Source organism: Phyllostomus hastatus, unplaced genomic scaffold (genome assembly GCF_019186645.2).
Source record: "Phyllostomus hastatus isolate PE091 unplaced genomic scaffold, TTU_PhHast_1.1 phas_scaffold_78, whole genome shotgun sequence".
Taxonomy (NCBI): Eukaryota; Metazoa; Chordata; class Mammalia; order Chiroptera; family Phyllostomidae; genus Phyllostomus; species Phyllostomus hastatus.
In genome coordinates, this window is record NW_025334041.1 from 34,972,281 (window position 1) to 34,991,193 (window position 18,913).

Below are 18,913 nucleotides of genomic sequence, written 5' to 3' on the forward strand. Positions count from 1 at the left end.
ATGATCATGTCAAAAAACTACTGTCAATATTCAGGTCTCTCCATGTCTGGCTAACTTATTTCAGGCTGACATTCATATGTTTAATGTATTCATTCACAAAATATTTTTTTGGTGTCTGCCTTGTGCCAGCTACTGTTCTAGGGGCGGGAAGAGTAGTAAGAAGGAGATGGTATCCAACTGCGTGGAGCATATGTTCCAGGCTGAAGTTAGTAAAACTTTTATAAAGGATGAGATAGTAAATATTTTAGGCTTTCTAGACCAAATGACCTCTGTGGCAAATACTCACCCTTGCCATTGTAGTGCCAAAAATAGGTTAAACTTTACATAAACCTTTGGCTGGTGGCCCATACTTTGCCAATTCTTCTGACATTTGTCTTGCAGGCAGAGAGGTAGGCAGTGGTATCATTAGAAACAAATGGAATTAGATTAGTTAGGGAAGGGTTTAGCTGTGTATAAAAAACCTCAACTTAAGAATTTTTTTTGCTTATGTAACAATAGGCAGAAAACAAGCAGTGCAGGACTGACATAGTAGCTCCTAAAATATTAGGCAGGCAGCCAGCCATCTGCCTCGTTGAAGGTTTGTGACACCGAGTGTACAGTTATGAGCTCCGAGTTAGATTGCTTGGGTTTGTATCCTTGGATCATCACTTGCTTGGCTGAGTTACTTGCTTGAACAAGTTAATTAACCTCTCCGTGCTTCAGTTTTCCTCTGTGTGAAATAGTGATGATAACATAACAAACCTCAGGAGGTGATTGCAAGGATAAAAGGAATAGTGTACATGAATTTGCTTAGAATAATGCCTGGCACAGAGTGAGAGCGCACTGATTGGTAGCTACCATTTTTGTTGCAATGACTAATCAAGAAAAATTATTTTTTTCTAAAAAGTTATTTTTCCTTTACAAAGAATAAGGTTGGCTGGGTTGGGTTAGGAATCTGGCTCTGTTGCAGTACTGATTTGGGCCCATTGTTTAGGGCTGTGTTCCTGTTCTTTCCCTGTGGAGTGGTTACTGTCTGTGCTCCCAGAGCCCCAAACGCCCTTCTAGCTCTTCTGACCATCTCTGGAAATGTCTCCAAGTGTGGCGCAGGGTCAGCTGGCTATAGTTCTCACTGGCTTTCTAACTGGCCATCCTGCAAAGAGGGCAGGGTCAAGGAAATGCCTTTCTTTTTTTGCGCTGAGGGAATGACCACTTCTCTGATTTACCAAGTTACATCAGCAGATTTGTCTCCAGACACCTTAAGACAGTTTGAAGTGTCCAAATTATAAAACAGTGAATTGCCATACAAGGCAGTTTTCCACCAGAGGAGGAAGATAGTGTTCATTTGTTCTCAATTCTCCTTTCCATTGTAGGTGTGGTGCTGTTGCTCCAAGAGAAAGTATGAATAGAAAAAGTGATGGGTTGCTTTGGGAGTGACAGATTCTCTGGTGGCCTCTAAGGAAGGGAATGTATGTCCACCTTTAAGTTTGGGGTTAAGGAAGCCAACCCCAACCTCCATTACCAAAGGCTCTCTTGACTCCCTGGACACTGTGCTAGATGGGAAATGCATTTGACCCCGAGTGACTCCTTCAGTGATTGATTTGAAAGCATTTTCATTATTTTCTTAACAGGTTTTTACCAGAGATGATGATCCGGAAACAAAACGACAAAACAGTAACTTGTTCTCACTGTTGTTTCTAGTCCTTGGAATGATTTCTTTCATTACATTTTTTCTTCAGGTAAATGTCTACATTTTCACTTGATTGATTTTGAGAAATTCATCATTACTCACTTGTGGGAATTTGTAAACATCTATATAATTTGCTTTTTAGTAGAATTGCTTCTATATTAACTGGGCTCTTAGCAGCCAGGTTTTTTTTCTGTTTTTTTTTTTTTAAAAAAAGGTGTTTTGCTTCCTCTGACTCCCTGGCTTACGTTCTTCTCTTTACTCCTACCTCCCCACCACTCTGCCCACCCACTGAAATATTAATGAAACCAGAGGGAACAGAGCAAAGGAAATAAATGCTCTAAGAGATTAGTATGGTAAGGCACTATGGGTTTTGGTGTTAGACCTAGGTAGAGTAGAAGTTGAACCAGTTTTCAATTTCATATGTTAGGGCAAATAAGTAATTTAAATGGTCTCAGCCTAATTTCCTCATCTGTGATGTAGGGGTTAACTGCCTCTAGGTGATTAAAAGAGATAATGTGACTAAGTTTCTAGGCCTGTGTGAGGCAGTTGCAAATACTTATTCACTCAATCAATGGGTAGATTATTAAAGACATACAATTTTTTTAAAGACAGAATTCTGAATAGGTCTCCTTATTTAACATGTTGTAAACATCTATTAATATATATTTTTAATTTCTGTTAAAATGAGAGTCTAGGGTTTTTTTTTCAGATTTTATTTATTTTTAGAAAGAGGGGAAGGGAAGGAGAAAGAGAGGGAGAAAAACATCAGTGTGTGGTTGCCTCTCACTTGCTCCCCACTGGGGACCTGGCCTACAACCCAGGCATGTACCCCAACTGGGAATCAGACCAGTAACCCTTCAGTTCACAGGCTGGTATTCAATCCACTGAGCCACACCAGCCAGGGCTATCTATTAATATTTTTAATAGAACATTTTTATGGGCATTGTATAGGAGGCACAAAAGAAAAAATACTGAACCCTGTCATTACTAAGTACTTAGAGTCTCTTTGGGGAATTTGACCATACTGTAAAGTAGATGTGACCTTCTAACTGTATCCAAGATTTCCCTGCCAATCTTAATGCCACAGAAGTTGGAAGAAGGTAAAGATTGCTGAGGGTGAAGTTGGTTAAAGAACTTAGAGGGAAGTAGGCTTGGAGCTGGTCTCTCAAACTTGAGAGATTGGGATTGGTGAAGCCAAGGCAGTTAAAGCAATACCTTTGTACCATAGTGATACATGGGAGACCAGAGCCTGGTTTGCCTGGGGAGCAAAGAATGAAGGTTCTGAATGTGAAGGCTCTGAATGCTAAGGCCCCAGAAGTGTAGATATGGCGCCAAGCCTGATGTTAGAATGCCCAGCCCCTCGTTTAGAAACATAAGGAGGGCACTTAGTGGGTGATGAATTCTCAGGCTCTGGGTTCCCACTCTGGCAAGGATTCTCAGAGATCCAAATTCTGATTTCAACTGTGCCACCTTAGAACTGCAGCCTATGGCAACTTAGCTGCCTCTCCAAATCTGTTTCTTCTGTAAAGTGGTGCTTACAGGGTTGTCATGAAGACTTAATGAGCTAACATAGGTATAGTATCAGAGGAAGCACTTAACAACAGGGGCTCTTCATTGTTATATTCCCTCCAGTATAAGAACAGCCATCTTCTGTAGTGGGTGAGGTATTTCACATTTCATTCAGCTTGATAGCAGAGACCTTAACCTGGCCATTTCCAAGTAAATATAACCATTTTAGTAATTTCGGGCATAAGCTCAAATAATCTAATCTTCCCTGTCCTCCTCCTCCCTGGGTTGGCATGTGGTAGCAGAGGAGTTGTGCAACATTGCAGCGCAGGGTGGAGGGTGATGGTCTGCGTCATGCTGGCAGCCGGAGGGGTGCGTGGCCCCATCTGCCTTCAGTTTCATGGCCCCACCTGGCTGTCCCCCTTTATCAGGTCCATGTAGAAGAACTGGGTCTTTCTTCACTTGTGCTCTTTGCATCCGTTTCTTCCCTCTCTTTCCATAATGTCCAACATGCTACTTGGAGCACAGTGGGGATGTGGTTGCCTTCCCCCACTTCTCTGATTCTGCAGGGGACTCGGGCTGTTAGAAAGGCCCCTCCTGTCCTGATGCACCATCAAGCCATTTCCACTCTGCTTTTGCCAATGTCATTATGTGGCAGGTGTCATCTGCAACCTGCCACTTCCCAGCTCTCCAGAAAGAGGAGCACTGCTTCCTTCAGTCCTGTACCCCCAAACTCACTGGAGTGAGAGTTCTGTTGCCCTTTCCCGCTAGAAGTAGCCCGACATGGGCACACAATCACAGCTTACTCTGTTCTTGCCCAGTAACTAACTTCCTTCCTCCCGATACAGAAGGTTGTATCCTTGGTGGATGGAGAAAAGTAGTATAGAAAATTCTCAGTGACCGTCCTTCCCCAACCTATTTTTCTTCTAGGTCTGGCTTTTTGTAAACTAAAAACTAAGAATTTCATTTTGATATCTTTGTTTTCTGCATCTTCTGTGGCTGACATGACCATATATTTCTGTTTTCCCAGATTACACCTCAGGTCCTGGTATAATTATTAATAGTACCCCTTTTTACTTTCAAAAGTGTCCTGGTTTGCATGATACATTACATAGCCACCCTATTTATAGTGTCTCTTGCCTTGGGAACAACTCTAGCTTCCTGTGACAGACCCTGGTTCACTGGGGAAATAAGGAGGGGTGGCATGCCAGCTAGCTGGGAAGTGGCAGTGTCAACATGAAAACTGGGCTGCCCTGTCTATGCCACCATATATACCGTCACTAAAACATAGTCAGCTCTAGAAATCAAGCTTTCTGACTTTGTCTTGTGTCCTCTTTAGTGGTGACATCAGGTCCCCCTCCTTTTGTGTAATCAATGCCTTGGTCTCTGACAAGTCCCCTTCCTTACAGTGTGTTCTTACTCTTCACAGGGCTACACATTTGGCAAAGCCGGAGAGATCCTCACTAAGCGGCTTCGATACATGGTTTTCAGATCCATGCTGAGACAGGTATTTCTGTTGAGGATTGTGCCCCGGGATGGGCAGACCTCCTGGGTCCCCTCCTGGGCCCTGTGGACTCAGGAAGTGGGAGCATTGTCAGGTTACTCAGAGAAGCTCCAACATTGTTCTTCCCTGGCTCTCGTCTTGCAGATAAGGCTGCATGCCGCCCAGGTGCAGGCTCAGGGGCCCTGCCGTCTGTCTGCTGTGGGTGGGCACAGGATGGCTGCGAGACAGTCTCCAGAGCAGGTTCACCTCCAGCCTTTGTCTCAGATGCTGTAGGCAGAGTAGGCGCCAGTGATCTTCAGTGCCCCTCATCCTCTTTCTCTCTTCCTTTTTTCCCCTGGGAAACCCAGGATGCCTTTGTTTCTTCCCACCAAGAGATGTCCTCTTGTCCCTTTCCTACCACAATCAAAATTCATCCCCACAGTCCATGTCTTCACCACCCATTTTCTTTGCTGGGGCTAGACCAATGGACTAACTCAAAGCTGCAGTGTAACTAGCTGAAAATGACATAATCTAATGCTGCTCACATTTTAGACCTTCAAAACCCTCATGGACAGATGTGATGTTTTCCTGGGGGAAGGGGGAGAGGAGATTCAGGGAATGTAGCCCAAAGTAGCCCAGTTCAAACAGGAAAGTTTCTTTAACAACATGAAAATTTTGTGACTTTGTAATGTAATTTTCCACTAATCCCTTGCTAGTGAATAAAATGATGCTCCAAAGATTGCTCCAGACATGGACTTGAGCCCTTGCTGAGAAGCATCAGTTTGCAGTGTTAGGATTTCTGAATGGCATTCACAGTTTCTTCGATGTCTTTGGTTCCTCAGTTCTTTTCCACTCCTACCACTCAATACCACTTTAAAAGAAAACATAGTCATCAGAATTGCTAGCTCGTGATCCACAGAGCAGGACTGAATTTAGCAAGTGACAGGGCAAGTGACAGGGCACTGTTTGATGGAGGGCCCTGTCCTAGAACTCAGTCAAATTTTGGTAGCTGAGATTCCTCTTAGGCTCGCAGCTGACCTTGGTCCAGGACCAAATGCCTCACTACCCAGCAGTCCCCAGGCCAGGCCCTAGGTCCACTACATTTTGGAAGCTGAGCTGATGGTTTCATAATGTCCTTTCCATAAATTAAGTCCAGTCATGCTACATTTAAGTGCCTTCTGCTTACCAGTCATTATACTAAGTATTATAAGACATTCAAACCTGAATGGACCCTGTCATCAAGAAAGTTATATTCCAGTGGGAGCGGCACTCAGGGACTTAACAGTTTTAAAGAACAAATTGATATATACTATAATAAGTTACAATGCTGTTTTTTTTTCTTTTTAAAAGAATTTTTATTGTGTTTTTTTTCCATTACCACTTAGTCCCCATATATTCCTTCCATCCACAATCACCACGCTGTTGTCCATTTCTGTGAGTCCTTTTTCCTTTTTGCTCAATCACTCCCCACCCTAACGTTCTCCTGCCTTAGCTATCCTCCTGCTCTCCATCTATGAGTCTGTCTCTATTTTGCTTGTTAGTTCAGTGTGTTCATTAGATTCCACATATGAGGGAAACCATATGGTATTTGTCTTTCTCTGACTGGCTTATTTCACTTAGCATAACATTTTCCAGGTCCATCCATACTGTCACAAAAGATAAAATTTTCTTCTTTTTTATGGCTGAGTAGTATGCCATTGTGTAAATGTCCAATAGCTGTTTTATCCACTCATCTACTGATGGGCACTTGGGCTCCTTCTGTATCTTAGTGACTATAAATAACGCTGCAGTGAGTACAGGGGTGCTTATGTTCTTTTGTATTAGCGTTTTGGGTTCCTTCAGTTACATTCCCAGGAGTGGGATCTCTGGGTCAAAGGCAGATCCATTTTTAATTTAATGCTATTTTTTTCTTAAATAATTTTGGGGAAAATGATAGATGCTGCTTTAATGCAAATCACCAGCTCAGATACATTTTTAGGATCATAGTTATTTTTGTAATAGATATAAATTTACACCTCAACCATATAATCTTTTCAATATTTCTATATTTTAAAACCTAAGCATTTTTATAAAGAAAATCCTACTTTATGTTGAATATGAAATTATAATCTAGATTTCTTTCAATGAATTTTTTGAACTAAATTCATTTATTCTACTCTGAGCTACAGTTATCTAGCTGCTATTCAGCTTCTCTATTTGGACACCTAATAAACATTTCCTACTTAGCATTTCCCAAATTGAGCTTCAGACTCTCCTCTCCTCACAGGATTAATTCCCTGCATAGTTTTCCCCCATATAGTAAATGGGAACTCCATGCCACCAGTTGTTCAGGATGAAAACTTTAGGGTCATTCTTGACTCCTTTCTTTTTGTTTAATATTATAAGATCCTCCTAACTGGTCTCACTGCCTCCATCCTTATCTTAATCCAGTAGATTCATCTCCCAAGAGCCAGAGTCATTCTCCGAAAATGGAAGTCAGATTACAGCCTCTGCCCCAAACCTGCTGAAAGCTACCCATATCCTTCAGGCTAAAAATCTGCAACCTTTACAGTTGCCTGTAAAGTCGTACATGGTGTGGCTCCCATTACCTTTCAGATCTATCACCCACAGCTTCACCCATTTTTCAATACATGGTCAATATATGCACAGAGTCTCTGAATAAAGCCATGAGATAGAAGGAGTGGGAGAGATACATAAGAAAGGAAATCTGTCTAGAGGAAGAGGCAAGTTTGCAAATTCATGAGTTACAAAGATGCTTTTAAGGCTAATGGTAGCTCTGAAGACATTCTTGCTAGTGCATGAACAGATCGAGTATGCCTTTGCCACAGGGCCTTTGTACATGCTATTCTATCTTCTCTCACATATTCTCATTCTTCTCTTCATTCAGATATCTTCTCAAATGTCACCTTAGAGAGGCCTTCTCTGTTACCTCTCTAGTCTAGAAAAATAGCACCTTTCCTCACTTTTTTTCCTTAACCTGCTCTATTTTTCTTTTTCTATTCTTTTTTTTAATCCTCACCTGATGATGTGTTTATTGATTTTAGAAAGAGAGGGAGAAGGAGAGAGGGAGGGAGAGAGAGAGGGAGAGAAATACCAGTGTGAAAGAGAAACACTGAAGCAACTGCCTCTCGCACATGCCCTGATCGGGGATTGAACCTGCAACATTTTGATGTGTAGGACAATGCTCCAACCAACTGAGCAACCTGGCCAGGGCTCTGTTTTTCTTCATAGCATTATTACTTCCTGGCATCATATATATTTAGTTATTTGTGGCTTTCATCTCTAAAATCCTGGGGTTTTTGGTCACTGTTGTATAGATTGAACACTTAAAAATCATGTTTGGAACAAAGTGGAGATTCAAAAAAAATTGACAAATTTATGTGTTTGTCTATTAGGTTCCTTTTCTTCTCTGCTGAGTGTCAAATTCTGAGTGCTAAGTGCGGGAGCTATAAATGATAAACAAAACTGACCCTGTCATTGTTCTTCAGAGCTAAGAGTCTTATAAATAGGACTGTCAGGTAATGAAATTGTTTTCTGTGCTACAGGATATGAGCTGGTTTGATGACCCTAAAAATACCACTGGAGCTTTGACGACCAGGCTTGCCAACGACGCGGCTCAAGTTAAAGGGGTACGTGCCTCCTTTCTTTGGTGTGTGTCTTAATTAGATATTTTGAATCTCAGCATGAAACTAATGATCTCATTACAGGTGTTAGTTCCCATCATATCTAACAAAATCTTAAGTAAACAGTTAACCAACACAGTATGTCATGTGCCTTGTACCAAAAATGTTAACTATTTAAACATATATTGTTTAATGTGTAGAAGACTTCCAAGTTTTCTCTTGTTATTTGCTATCTTGTTTATATAATTAACAACACAGGCAGAAAGATAATTATTTAGCAGAGGAAGTATTTATCAGCATATTATGCAGGATCAGTCTATTTTAACATTAAGTTAATTAACAGAATTTTAATTGCCTCCAGAAAAAGGAATGTGCAAGTTGCTGTAAGAAAGTTCAGTGGGGAGGGGAGAAAACCTTGAAACAAATGTTGAAAGAAATGAATGTGAAGCTCAGTAAAAAATTAAAGCAAAGGTAAAAGAAACAGTAACAGACGAAAAAGCTTAAATTTTGCTACTACAGGACCTGGCACAAATAATGCCCCCTTTTTAATACAAAATCTTTTATTACAAAATCATAAGCATGTAATTCTGTAACACAACAATATCACACTCAAGTACACCATACGGCATTTTAGGTGAGATGTTCAAATTAAAACTGTGCATTATTATACCCATATTACTGTCCTACCAGCCACACTCAAGCAGGTGTCACTTCTGCCAGACCCTGAATATGACTCTCTCTAATTGATATAACTAGAAAATGTCAAACCAGCACGTGTTTGACCTGTGGGTGAATCGACAATTTCTTCTACAACTACTACTGCTTATACAAAAATCCACAAGATGGTGACAAATTTGAAAGAAGTATGTGATTTCTGCTACCTTTCTCTCCCTTGAATGTTATCAATCTTTAGCCTTTAACTCTTTCTGTAAGGTAGTATTATAATAACATTTGTTTTACCTAATATATGGGGCTTCTGCAAGAATGAATTAAGTTATAAATATATGGGGCTTCTGTAAGAATAAACTAACATACTGAGAGTTATAAAATTGCAATATAAATCTTAGGAATTGTTTTCATACAGATTTCTTTGTTTAAAGCAAACAAATCAACAAAAACTAGGGTTTAGATCAAATTGTAAAACCTAGCAGAGCACAATGCGCACCACTTGAAACACCTTTGAACTTCTAAAATGGACAACAACCCTGACCTTATGGAGTCTACATGGCATGTCAGAGCATCATTAAGTGCTCTGGCGGGGAAGTGGCATCAGGATAGGGGGGTAGGCGCTTGCTGGTTGTCAGGGAAAGAAGGCCTCAATGATATGTTGATGTACACAAGAGGCCTGAAGGAAGGAAAAGTGCCAGCCCTGTAGGTATCTAGAGGGGAGTATTTTAAACACAACGATCAACAAGTGCAAAGGCCCTGAGGCTGGAGCATTTCCACCGCAGAAGGAGGATAGTGTGGCAGCAGCAGAGTGAGTGAAAGGAAGAGTCATAAGAGTTGAAGTCAGCAGTATATGGGATTGGATGGGAAACCATTGTAGGGTTTCGAATACCGGAGTGACATGATCTGAAACTTGTAAAGTCTGCTGCATGAATAGGCTGAAGGGGACCTGGCTGTAGGCAGGGAGTCCACTGCAGTAATCCAGGGGAGGGATGATGGTGTTTTAGAATAGAGTGTCCATAGTGAAGGTGATACAGAATAAGTAGATTCTGGATATATTCTGAGGGCACAGCCAAAAGAATTGGTTGCTTGGTTGGGATATGAAATAACGGGGATATGAAATAATGGAGAATGACTCCAAATGTCTGACCTGCACAATTGAAAAAAAAAGTGCAGTTTCTTCTTAATGAAACTGGGAAGCCATTGGAAAAGCAGGTTTAAGCGGGAGCATCAAGAGTTCTGTTTGGAACATGGTGAGTTTGAGATGCCAACATTAGATGTCTACCTGCAGATGTTAAGGTGGGTGGATTTGCAAATCTTGAGTCTATCAGAGAAGTCTGGTCTGGAAATATACATTTGGGAACTTTTCATGCATTGGTGGCTTTTGAAGCCACCAGTACTGGAGATGGCCAAGGAAATGTGTAGCTAGAGAAGGTGACAAGGCTTGGGGTAAGGATGAACCAGCAGGGAAGAGCGAGAAGTGGAAGTGAGGGAGAAAAGCAGTATTCAAGAAACAAAATGAAGAAAACATTTAAGGAGGGAGCAGCCTAGGATATCAAATGTTATTCATAAGCTTGTGAGATGACCCAAACATTTCACAGTGCTTATGGTGTTCATGATGGGGGTGGGGGTGTGGTTCTCACAAGAACTGTTGCAGGGGTATGGTGGGAACAGAGCGTGATGATGAGAGCGGACTCCGGAGAAAAGGAGAAAGATGAACAGGAGACAGGTGTACAGATCATTAGAGGACTTCCTGGTAAACCTCTGGGGCAGAGGAGTGGAGTATCAGGAGGAGTTTGTGAAGTATCCACCTCTGTTCTATTTTTCACTTGAATTGACATAGGAATCAATGAGCTTGGGAGTAAATCTGTTTTGCTGGCTTCCTGGAGGAGCTGTTCTGAGGGATAGCAGTCACTGTGCACACTGTTGTCTTAATGTTTTCTAAGTCCCGTGCTCCTTAGCTGAGTGTGGCTGCCATGACTATAGTCCACCTTTCAGAGTTGCACACATCCCGTGCCCCATTCGGTGTTGAGGGCACGGTCCCAGGGAGACACTAGGTCACTCAGTCCGGCCGAACCCTGAGAAGATGCAGTCTGGGCATTCTGCTGTGGCCTCCGGGCGAGGGCCTGCTGTAGCCCACAGGGATCTCCTTTATCCGTAAAGTGGCAGTCGGTTCTTTCCCTTGACAGTGTTGTTTGTGAGGCCCTTGGCCACTCCCAGGAGTTCCCGAGTCCATTTCCCACTGGTGTTAGTGTCTTCTTTTCACTCAAAGGTGTCTCAAACTTGCACTCTCATAACCTCACTGGTAGGAACACCTGCATACCTGTGTAAGCCACAGTGAGCCAGGGCAGCCATCCAGCTCTTAAATCAGCGCTAAAAACGACAGACCAGGGAAGAGGGGGCAAGTGGATCGGTGAGTGCTGGCTGAACTAGGAAAGCAAAGCACGGTGCGGCTGTTGTCTCAAGCTGGCTGGGAGACCGTACTTGTGTCCACCTTATGCCACTAGCTGACCCATGTGTGATGGAGGTCTGTGTGTATGTGTGTATAAGTATATACACACACAGACACGTGCATATGTACACATACATATGTCCGTATCTGTCTGTTCCACAGTGGGGAGTAGTGCAACTAATTGTTTGTGTGTACACCCCCCTGGGACAAGCAGTGCTGTCTCCAGTCACTGCCACCCGAGGCAGGCTAACTCAGGTTTGTGTATATGGAATTAGCAATGATGCTTATTGAGGTTAAATTGTTTTTCATATTTTACTTCACCATTAGTGATGCATTTTCTCAAATATATCTTTGAGTCAGTAGCTTGATTCTGCTAAACATAAATCAGAAGAAAATAGATCTCAATATTTGCCTATAAGCCAACATGAAATGGTGGGCTGGTAAATTTTATTTATTTTGGTATTATGACTAGATTCCTTCAGAGAGAAAAATTAAAGGAGAGCCATATAGAAATCAAAAGCAACTATGTGTTTTTAAAAATTTTGAGAGGGTGAGAAGGTGGTTGAGGGAAAGATAAAATTAAATATTTCTAACTTCAAAAGGAGGTCCAGGAAATACACTTTTATTCAGGAAGCACAAATATTTTAAAATCATGTTTCAAGCAATGTGGTGGTGTTTTGAGGAGGAAATAGATAGCAGGAGAGGGAGAACAGGGAAAGAAGATGGAAAAAATGAGTGGGAGAGGAAGTGAGACATAAATACCTCTGAGTGCGGTGGAGAGATTGTGAGGGGTTTTGAGGGTTTCAAGTGAGAAAGCGTTTTTGTCTTACTTGCTTCACACTTGGGCTGTGGTGTTTAGAGTGTTACCTTCTCTCAGCCCTACTTTTTGAAATTAAATTAAATTAACCAAGGGCTTAATTTCTTCCCACCCCAACTGATGGTTCTAAATCTTTTAGTTCATATTTCATGTACATAAAAGAACTTGTCATCTTTAATCCATTTTCACTCACTTCTGTGACCTTGACTAACATCTAAGGCTAATATTTATATATGTGAAAGGTTATGTGCCCTCATGACTCATCTGCCCCGAACTTGGGGAATGTTCTTTTCTTTTTTAAGTATGTTTTATTAATTATGCTGTTACAGTTGTCCCAGTTTTCCCCCTTTGCCCCTCTCTGCTCAGTATCTCCCTTCCCTCCAACAGTCCCCACCCCTTAGTTCATGTCCATGGGTCGTGCATGTAAGTTCTTTGGCTTCTCCATTTCCTGTACTGTTCTTAACTTGCCCCTATCTATTTTGTACCTACCAATTATGCTTTTTAACCCCTGTACCTTTTCCCCAATTCTCTCCCTCCCCACTGATAACCCTCCATGTGATCTCTATATATATGATTCTGATCCTGTTCTGGTTGTTTGCTATGTTTTGTTTTTGTTTTTTAGATTCATTTGTTGATAGTTGTGAGTTTGTTGTCATTTTTATGTTCATAGTTTTGATCTTCTTTTTCTTAAATAAGTTCCTTGAACATTTCATATAATAAGGACTTGGTGATGATGACTTCCTTTGGCTTTACCTTGTCTGGGAAGAATTTTATCTGCCCTTCAATTTTAAATGATAGCTTTGCTGGATACAGTAATCTAAGTTGTAGATCCTTGCTTTTCATGACTTTGAATACTTCTTGTCAGCTCCTTCTGATAATCTTATGGGAACTCTTTTGTGGGTAACTCTCTGCTTGTTACTTCTAAGATTCTCTCTTTAACTTCAACCTTTGGCATATTAATTATGATGTGTCTTGGTGTGGTCCTCTTTGGGTCCAACTTGTTTGGGATTCTGTGCTTCCTAGACTTGAATGTCTGTTTCCTTCACCAAATTATGGAAGTTTTCTTTCATTATTTTTTAAATAAGTTTTCAATTTCTTGTTCTTCCTCTTTTCCTTCTAGCATCCCTATGATTCAGATGTTGGCGAGTGTGGAGATGTCCCAGAGTTTTCTTACTCTCTCCTTGTTTTTCTGAATTTTTATTTCTTCATTCTTTTCTGGTTGACTTTATTTCTTCCTTATGTTCCAACTCATTGATTTGAACCCTGGCTTCCTCCCCTTCAGTGCTGGTTCCCCATAGATTTTTCATTATTTCACTTAGCATAGCCTTCATTACTTCCCTTATGCTTTTGCAGTACTCAATGAATATCTAAGCATCCTTATCACTAGTGTTTTAAACTCTGCATCTGATAGGTTGTCTATCCCCGTTTTGCTTAGTTCTTTTACTGGGGTTTTGTTCCATTTTTTCGTTTGTACCATATTTCTTTGTCTCCTCAATTTGGCAGCCTCCCTGTTTTTGTTTCTGTGCATTGGGTAGAGCTGCTTTGACTCTTTGTCTTGGTGCACCTGTTACATTGTATGGGGTGGAGCCTTAGGCAATTGCCAGGGCAGGGGCATCCACTGTACTGCTTTGTGGCTTTGTATGTAGGGGAGGGGTCAGAGAAGGGGCAATGCCATTGCCTGACTGCTGGAAGCATGTTTGGCACTCGCCTGGCTTTTAGTCACTTATGTGACTGGTGCCCCTCTAGCTGTTGCCCTGGTGGTAATTGCCAGAGTGGGTGGTCTTGCATACATTCTAGGACCCTGTGGGCCCTTTAAATGGACTCTCCTGAGAGACCAGCAGTTTCTTCCACTGCCCTAACCTCCTTCAGTTTTTATAGCCAGTAGTTATGAGGCTTTATTTTCCTGGTGCTGGAACCCTGGGGTGTGTGGTCTGGCCTGGGGCTCACTCCCCAGGTACCCCTAATGTGGGACCACCTGTTCTGCCATCCACCACTGCTGCCGCTCACTGCCAGCACACCACTTCCTGTCTGCACTGGCTCCTGATATCCACTCCTCCTATCCATCTGGATGAATGCGTCTTCTTTAAATCCTTGGTTGCCAGACTTCCATACAGTTTGATTTTAAGGCAGTTCTGAGTGTTTTTTGTTTTGAGATTAGTTGTAATCCTTTTCATGGTTATGCAAGGAGGTGAAACATATTTGTCTATGCTTCTGTCTTGACCAGAAGTCTTGGGGGATGTTCTGAGTGCTTCTCTTGGTTGCTGTGGGAAATGAGTTCTGATAGAACTTGTAGATGCTGAGAATAGGAGCAGTCTGCATCTTCCCTGTGCTGCAGAATCTCTCCAGGTTGTAACTCAATTTTCTATTGAAAATGTGTAAATACAGACAGCTAGTTGCCTTTGAAGGCCACTGCATTCTTTGACTTATGCCAAATTTAGCTAAGTGCCTCTTTGATAGAAGCTCAGTGACTCCCTAAATAAAAACAAATGTTCTGTTATTTATGCTTTCTATTTCAGCCCTGGTGCAGGTCTTTGGGAGAGAATTTAATATAGAGAGGCTAGCGGGAGTTACAGCACCCTTTCTCCTAATTACTGGTCTGTTGTTTGTATCACATAAGTGTGGAATGAGTTTAGAGGGTTGATATTGGGGAAGGGAATGTTGTAAAAGAGTCTATTCTGGAATGCAGAGCTGAGAGAAGCTTAATTATTAATCAGTGTACCTGCTCATTTCAGGAATTGGGAGAAAGTTGTCCCAAGTCACAGAGGTTGCAGTGACCTCCCTAATCTTTACCTGAGACCAGCCCCACTCAAGCAAAGGAAATTCTGGGAGTAGAAGAGAACATGGGTCATTGGCAGACAAAACAGATCTGAAGGCCAGAGGAAGAATTTGGAGTGGCTTGTGGGCACAGAGTGTTTCCAGGGTAGAGGAAAGGAAGTGGTGGACCAGATGGACTTTATTGTTTGACTTCAGTTTTAGAGTTGGAAATCACTGCATGCTGTGGAAAGTCGTGCTCCGGGCTCCCTCTGGCATTCACACCGAAGGATCTGATGCCTACTCACTCTCCTTCATTAAATTCCATAACTGTCAGCTCTCTGTGTTTTTTCCAAATCAAATGCAGGTTAAATTAAACATGATAAGATCTCAAAGATGCCAAGATACATTTGAATATCCTTAATGACAAATATTAGGCTTGAATTATAAGTAGTTCTGCATCTAACACTGGAAATTTCCAACATTCCCAGTTTACTATTTGTCAGACTCTTTTATCTTACTAATTTTCAGAGCTCACTTTAGTGATCATGGTTTGATTCATGAATATTTTCTTGGTTTTAAAAAATCAGAAGAGATAAAAATATGCAATTGAATTCTGCACCATCGACCTTGTATTCTCAGTAGTTATTCTGAAGTCATGAAAGTCTTCATTTTACAAACCAAATAAACCCAACAAGTAAACATTTATTTTTATCTTATTATGAGAAGATATGTAATAGATTTTCATGAGGCTGAATTGTCACAATCCTTAAGAAAATGTAAACGTAGATTTTAAAGGTAATGTAAAAGTGTCTAATTTGTTTTGTTTGTTTTGTAGGCAACAGGCTCGAGACTTGCTGTGATTGTCCAGAACATAGCAAATCTTGGGACAGGCCTCGTTATATCCTTAATCTACGGCTGGCAGTTGACACTTTTACTCTTAGCCATTGTGCCCATCATTGCAATAGCAGGGCTTATCCAAGTGAAGATGTTGGCTGGAAATGCACTAAAAGACAAGAAAGAGCTAGAAGGTGCTGGGAGGGTGAGTCAAACTAACTTACTTGCTAACCTAAGTAGAGTAAAATGTTCTAATCAGTGTTCTGTTACTGTAACTTACTACTACTTAGAGGCCCAAAGAATGTCTTTAAAACCATTTCTCAAAGCAATCTTACTAATAAATAACAAAAAAAATCTGATCAAAAATGGGCAGAGGACATGAAAAGACATTTTTCTCCAGAGAGGACATACAGATGGCCAACAGACATATGAAAAGAGGCTGCTCAGCACCATCATGGAGATGCAAATTGAAACCATAGTATGAGTTACCACCTTGCACCTGTCAGCCTCATGCACTGTTGATGGGAATGTAAAGTGGTGCAGCCACTATAGAAAACAGTATGGGGGGTTCTCAACAGATTAAAAACACAACTACCATATGACTTTGGATAAACACCCAGTAATTCTACTCCTGGGTGTTTATCCAAAGTAATCCAATACACCAATTCAGAAAGATATGTGCATTTCTGTGTTCATTGCAGCATTTTTGCAATAGCCAAGATATGGAAGCAACCAAAGTGTTCATCTCAATAGACAAATAGATACAGAAGAGGTGGTACATATATTCAGTGGAACATTGGCCATAAAAAAGAAATCTTTCCATTTGTGACAGTATGGATGGACTAGAGGATAGTATGCTAAGTGAAATGTTAGACAAATACCGTGTGATTTCACATGTATGTGGAATTGAAAAAACAAAATAAATGAACAAACACAATAGAAACAAACTCAAATATAGAGAACAAACAAATTGATGGTTGCTAGAAGGGAGGGAGGTGGGGGAATGGGTGAAAAAGGTGAAGTATTAAGAAGTACAGGTTACCAGTTACGAGAACAATCACGGGGATGTAAAGTACGGCCTGGGGAATATAGTCGACAAACTATAAAAACTATGCATGGCATCAGGTAAGTACTAGAAGGATCAGGGTGGTCACTTACTAAGTTACATAAATGTCTAGTCACTACATCATACACCTGAAACTAGTATAATGTATGCCAACTGGAATTGAAAAATTTTTAAAAATGTTCAATGATTAAATGATAGAAACTCTCTGGAGAACAAATCGGTAGTATATGCCATGTTTCATAAAGTTAGTTTATTCTCTTTGACCTAGGAATTTCACTTTGAAGAAACTTCTCCTAAGAAAATAATTCAACATTGACAATGTTTTTGTAGAAGGATGATTATCACAGCATTATTTTTAATTAAAAAAAAACCTGAAAACCTTGTTCATTAATAAAGGAATGCTTAAGTGGCTGGGATATTAAGTGGCCCATTATACATCCCATTATTAATGTATATTTAATGACCTTAAAAAGTACTCTTGAAGCCCTGGCTGGCGTAGCTCAGTGGATTGAGCGCAGGCTACGAACCAAAATGTCGCAGGTTCGATTCCCAGTCAGGGTACCTACCTGGGTTGCAGGCCATGACACCCAGCAACCGCACATTGATGTTTCTCTCTCTCTCTCTCTCTCTCTCTCTCTCTCTCTCTCTCTCTCTCCCCCTCCCTTCCCTCTCTAAAAATAAATAAATAAAATTTTTAAAAAAGAGTGGTATATTTGTAACAATTTATAAAAAAAGTACTCTTGATATTTTTTAAGGTAAAAAATAATGATATAAATCCAAATATGGAATTGTATCCTGATTTTGTTAAATATGTGTATGATAGGAAAACAACATGTAAGCAAATATGTCAAGTATTCCAGCACATAACTCTGTATTACTTTATGTACCTTTTAATGTTTTCCAAATATTAGTTGTCATGAATGATAGTTATAAAGAGAATAATATAAACATCACATTTAAAAATATAAAAAACTGTAAACTTAAACTATGTGACCATCATAGAAGAAATGGCACTGCAATAGATATGAAATACTGAGTTCTCAGGTTAATTTTGCCACTGGAAAGCTGTGCGGCTTTAGGTCAGTGCCTTTATCTATTTAAGCCATAGCTTCTCTTTCTGTAAAGAGGACATTGAATTAATTGATCTTCCTCCCAGATCTAAAACTTGATTTGATAAATTACTTAGTATCCTTTTTCATAGCAAAGAAGTCATAGTAAGTTAATAATATTAATTTATTAATACATATTATTTATCTCTTTTATGGAATTCAAACTAATTGCCATTGTTTGTCTTTGTGCCTCTGAGTGACTGAGTGCTCTCTGTTGCAGATCGCTACCGAAGCAATTGAAAACTTCCGGACCGTTGTCTCCTTAACTCGGGAAAAGAAGTTTGAACATATGTATGGACAGGGTTTGCAGGTACCATACAGGTAATAACCCCTGCAGAGTGGGAGGGGACTGGGAGTTTTTCAAGCACCAGATTGGTTTTCAGGAATATCACTTTTCCCGGAAGGTAGGGAACAAGTGGAGATACTACTAGAAGGGAACCATTGGGCAAGTTCTTGTAATTATCCGGGAGAGGAATGACAAGACCCTGACCTAAGACAGGGGCATCTCTGAGGTAGAACCTGTAAGAACAGATGACTGATGGGAAGGAGTGGGAGAAAGGATGTTAAGAATGACTCCACTGCCAAGTTTGGATAGTGACGCTATTATTTGCTCTTATTGGAAATTAGTTTTGTGGAACATGAAATTCGGGTATTGGTGGACCTGAGGGTGGTGCTTCTTGCAGTATGCCTTCTCTCCCACTCTGTGCCCGTCCCCAGGGGAAGAAGCCTTCTGCCCTTCCTGTACTGAACTCACCCAGTGAGAGCTCTGAGCAGTGATCTGAGCATAAGCCCAATCTCTGAGTCTCAGTTTCTTTTATGGTAAAAGATGTGTTTTCAGTGGGTTATCAGTGGGCTTTCAAACTTTTTTTTATGAGAGTAGAGCCTTTTTTTCTGGGGAAAAAATTTCATTTGAAACCCCATTGTATGAAGTAGATGG

The 18,913-nt window shown here is 40.8% G+C and overlaps 1 protein-coding gene across 1 annotated transcript in view; it reads left to right on the plus strand.

Moving 5' to 3' along the window:
- ABCB1 (ATP binding cassette subfamily B member 1) overlaps nt 1-18,913 on the plus strand; it is an 84,029-nt gene that overhangs the window by 51,189 nt on the left and 13,927 nt on the right. The window contains exons 18-22 of the mRNA XM_045827989.1: nt 1,608-1,715; nt 4,602-4,679; nt 8,201-8,284; nt 15,803-16,006; nt 18,197-18,297. Of these exons, the coding sequence (XP_045683945.1) occupies nt 1,608-1,715; nt 4,602-4,679; nt 8,201-8,284; nt 15,803-16,006; nt 18,197-18,297 (575 nt within the window). The remainder of the gene's footprint in view (nt 1-1,607; nt 1,716-4,601; nt 4,680-8,200; nt 8,285-15,802; nt 16,007-18,196; nt 18,298-18,913) is intronic.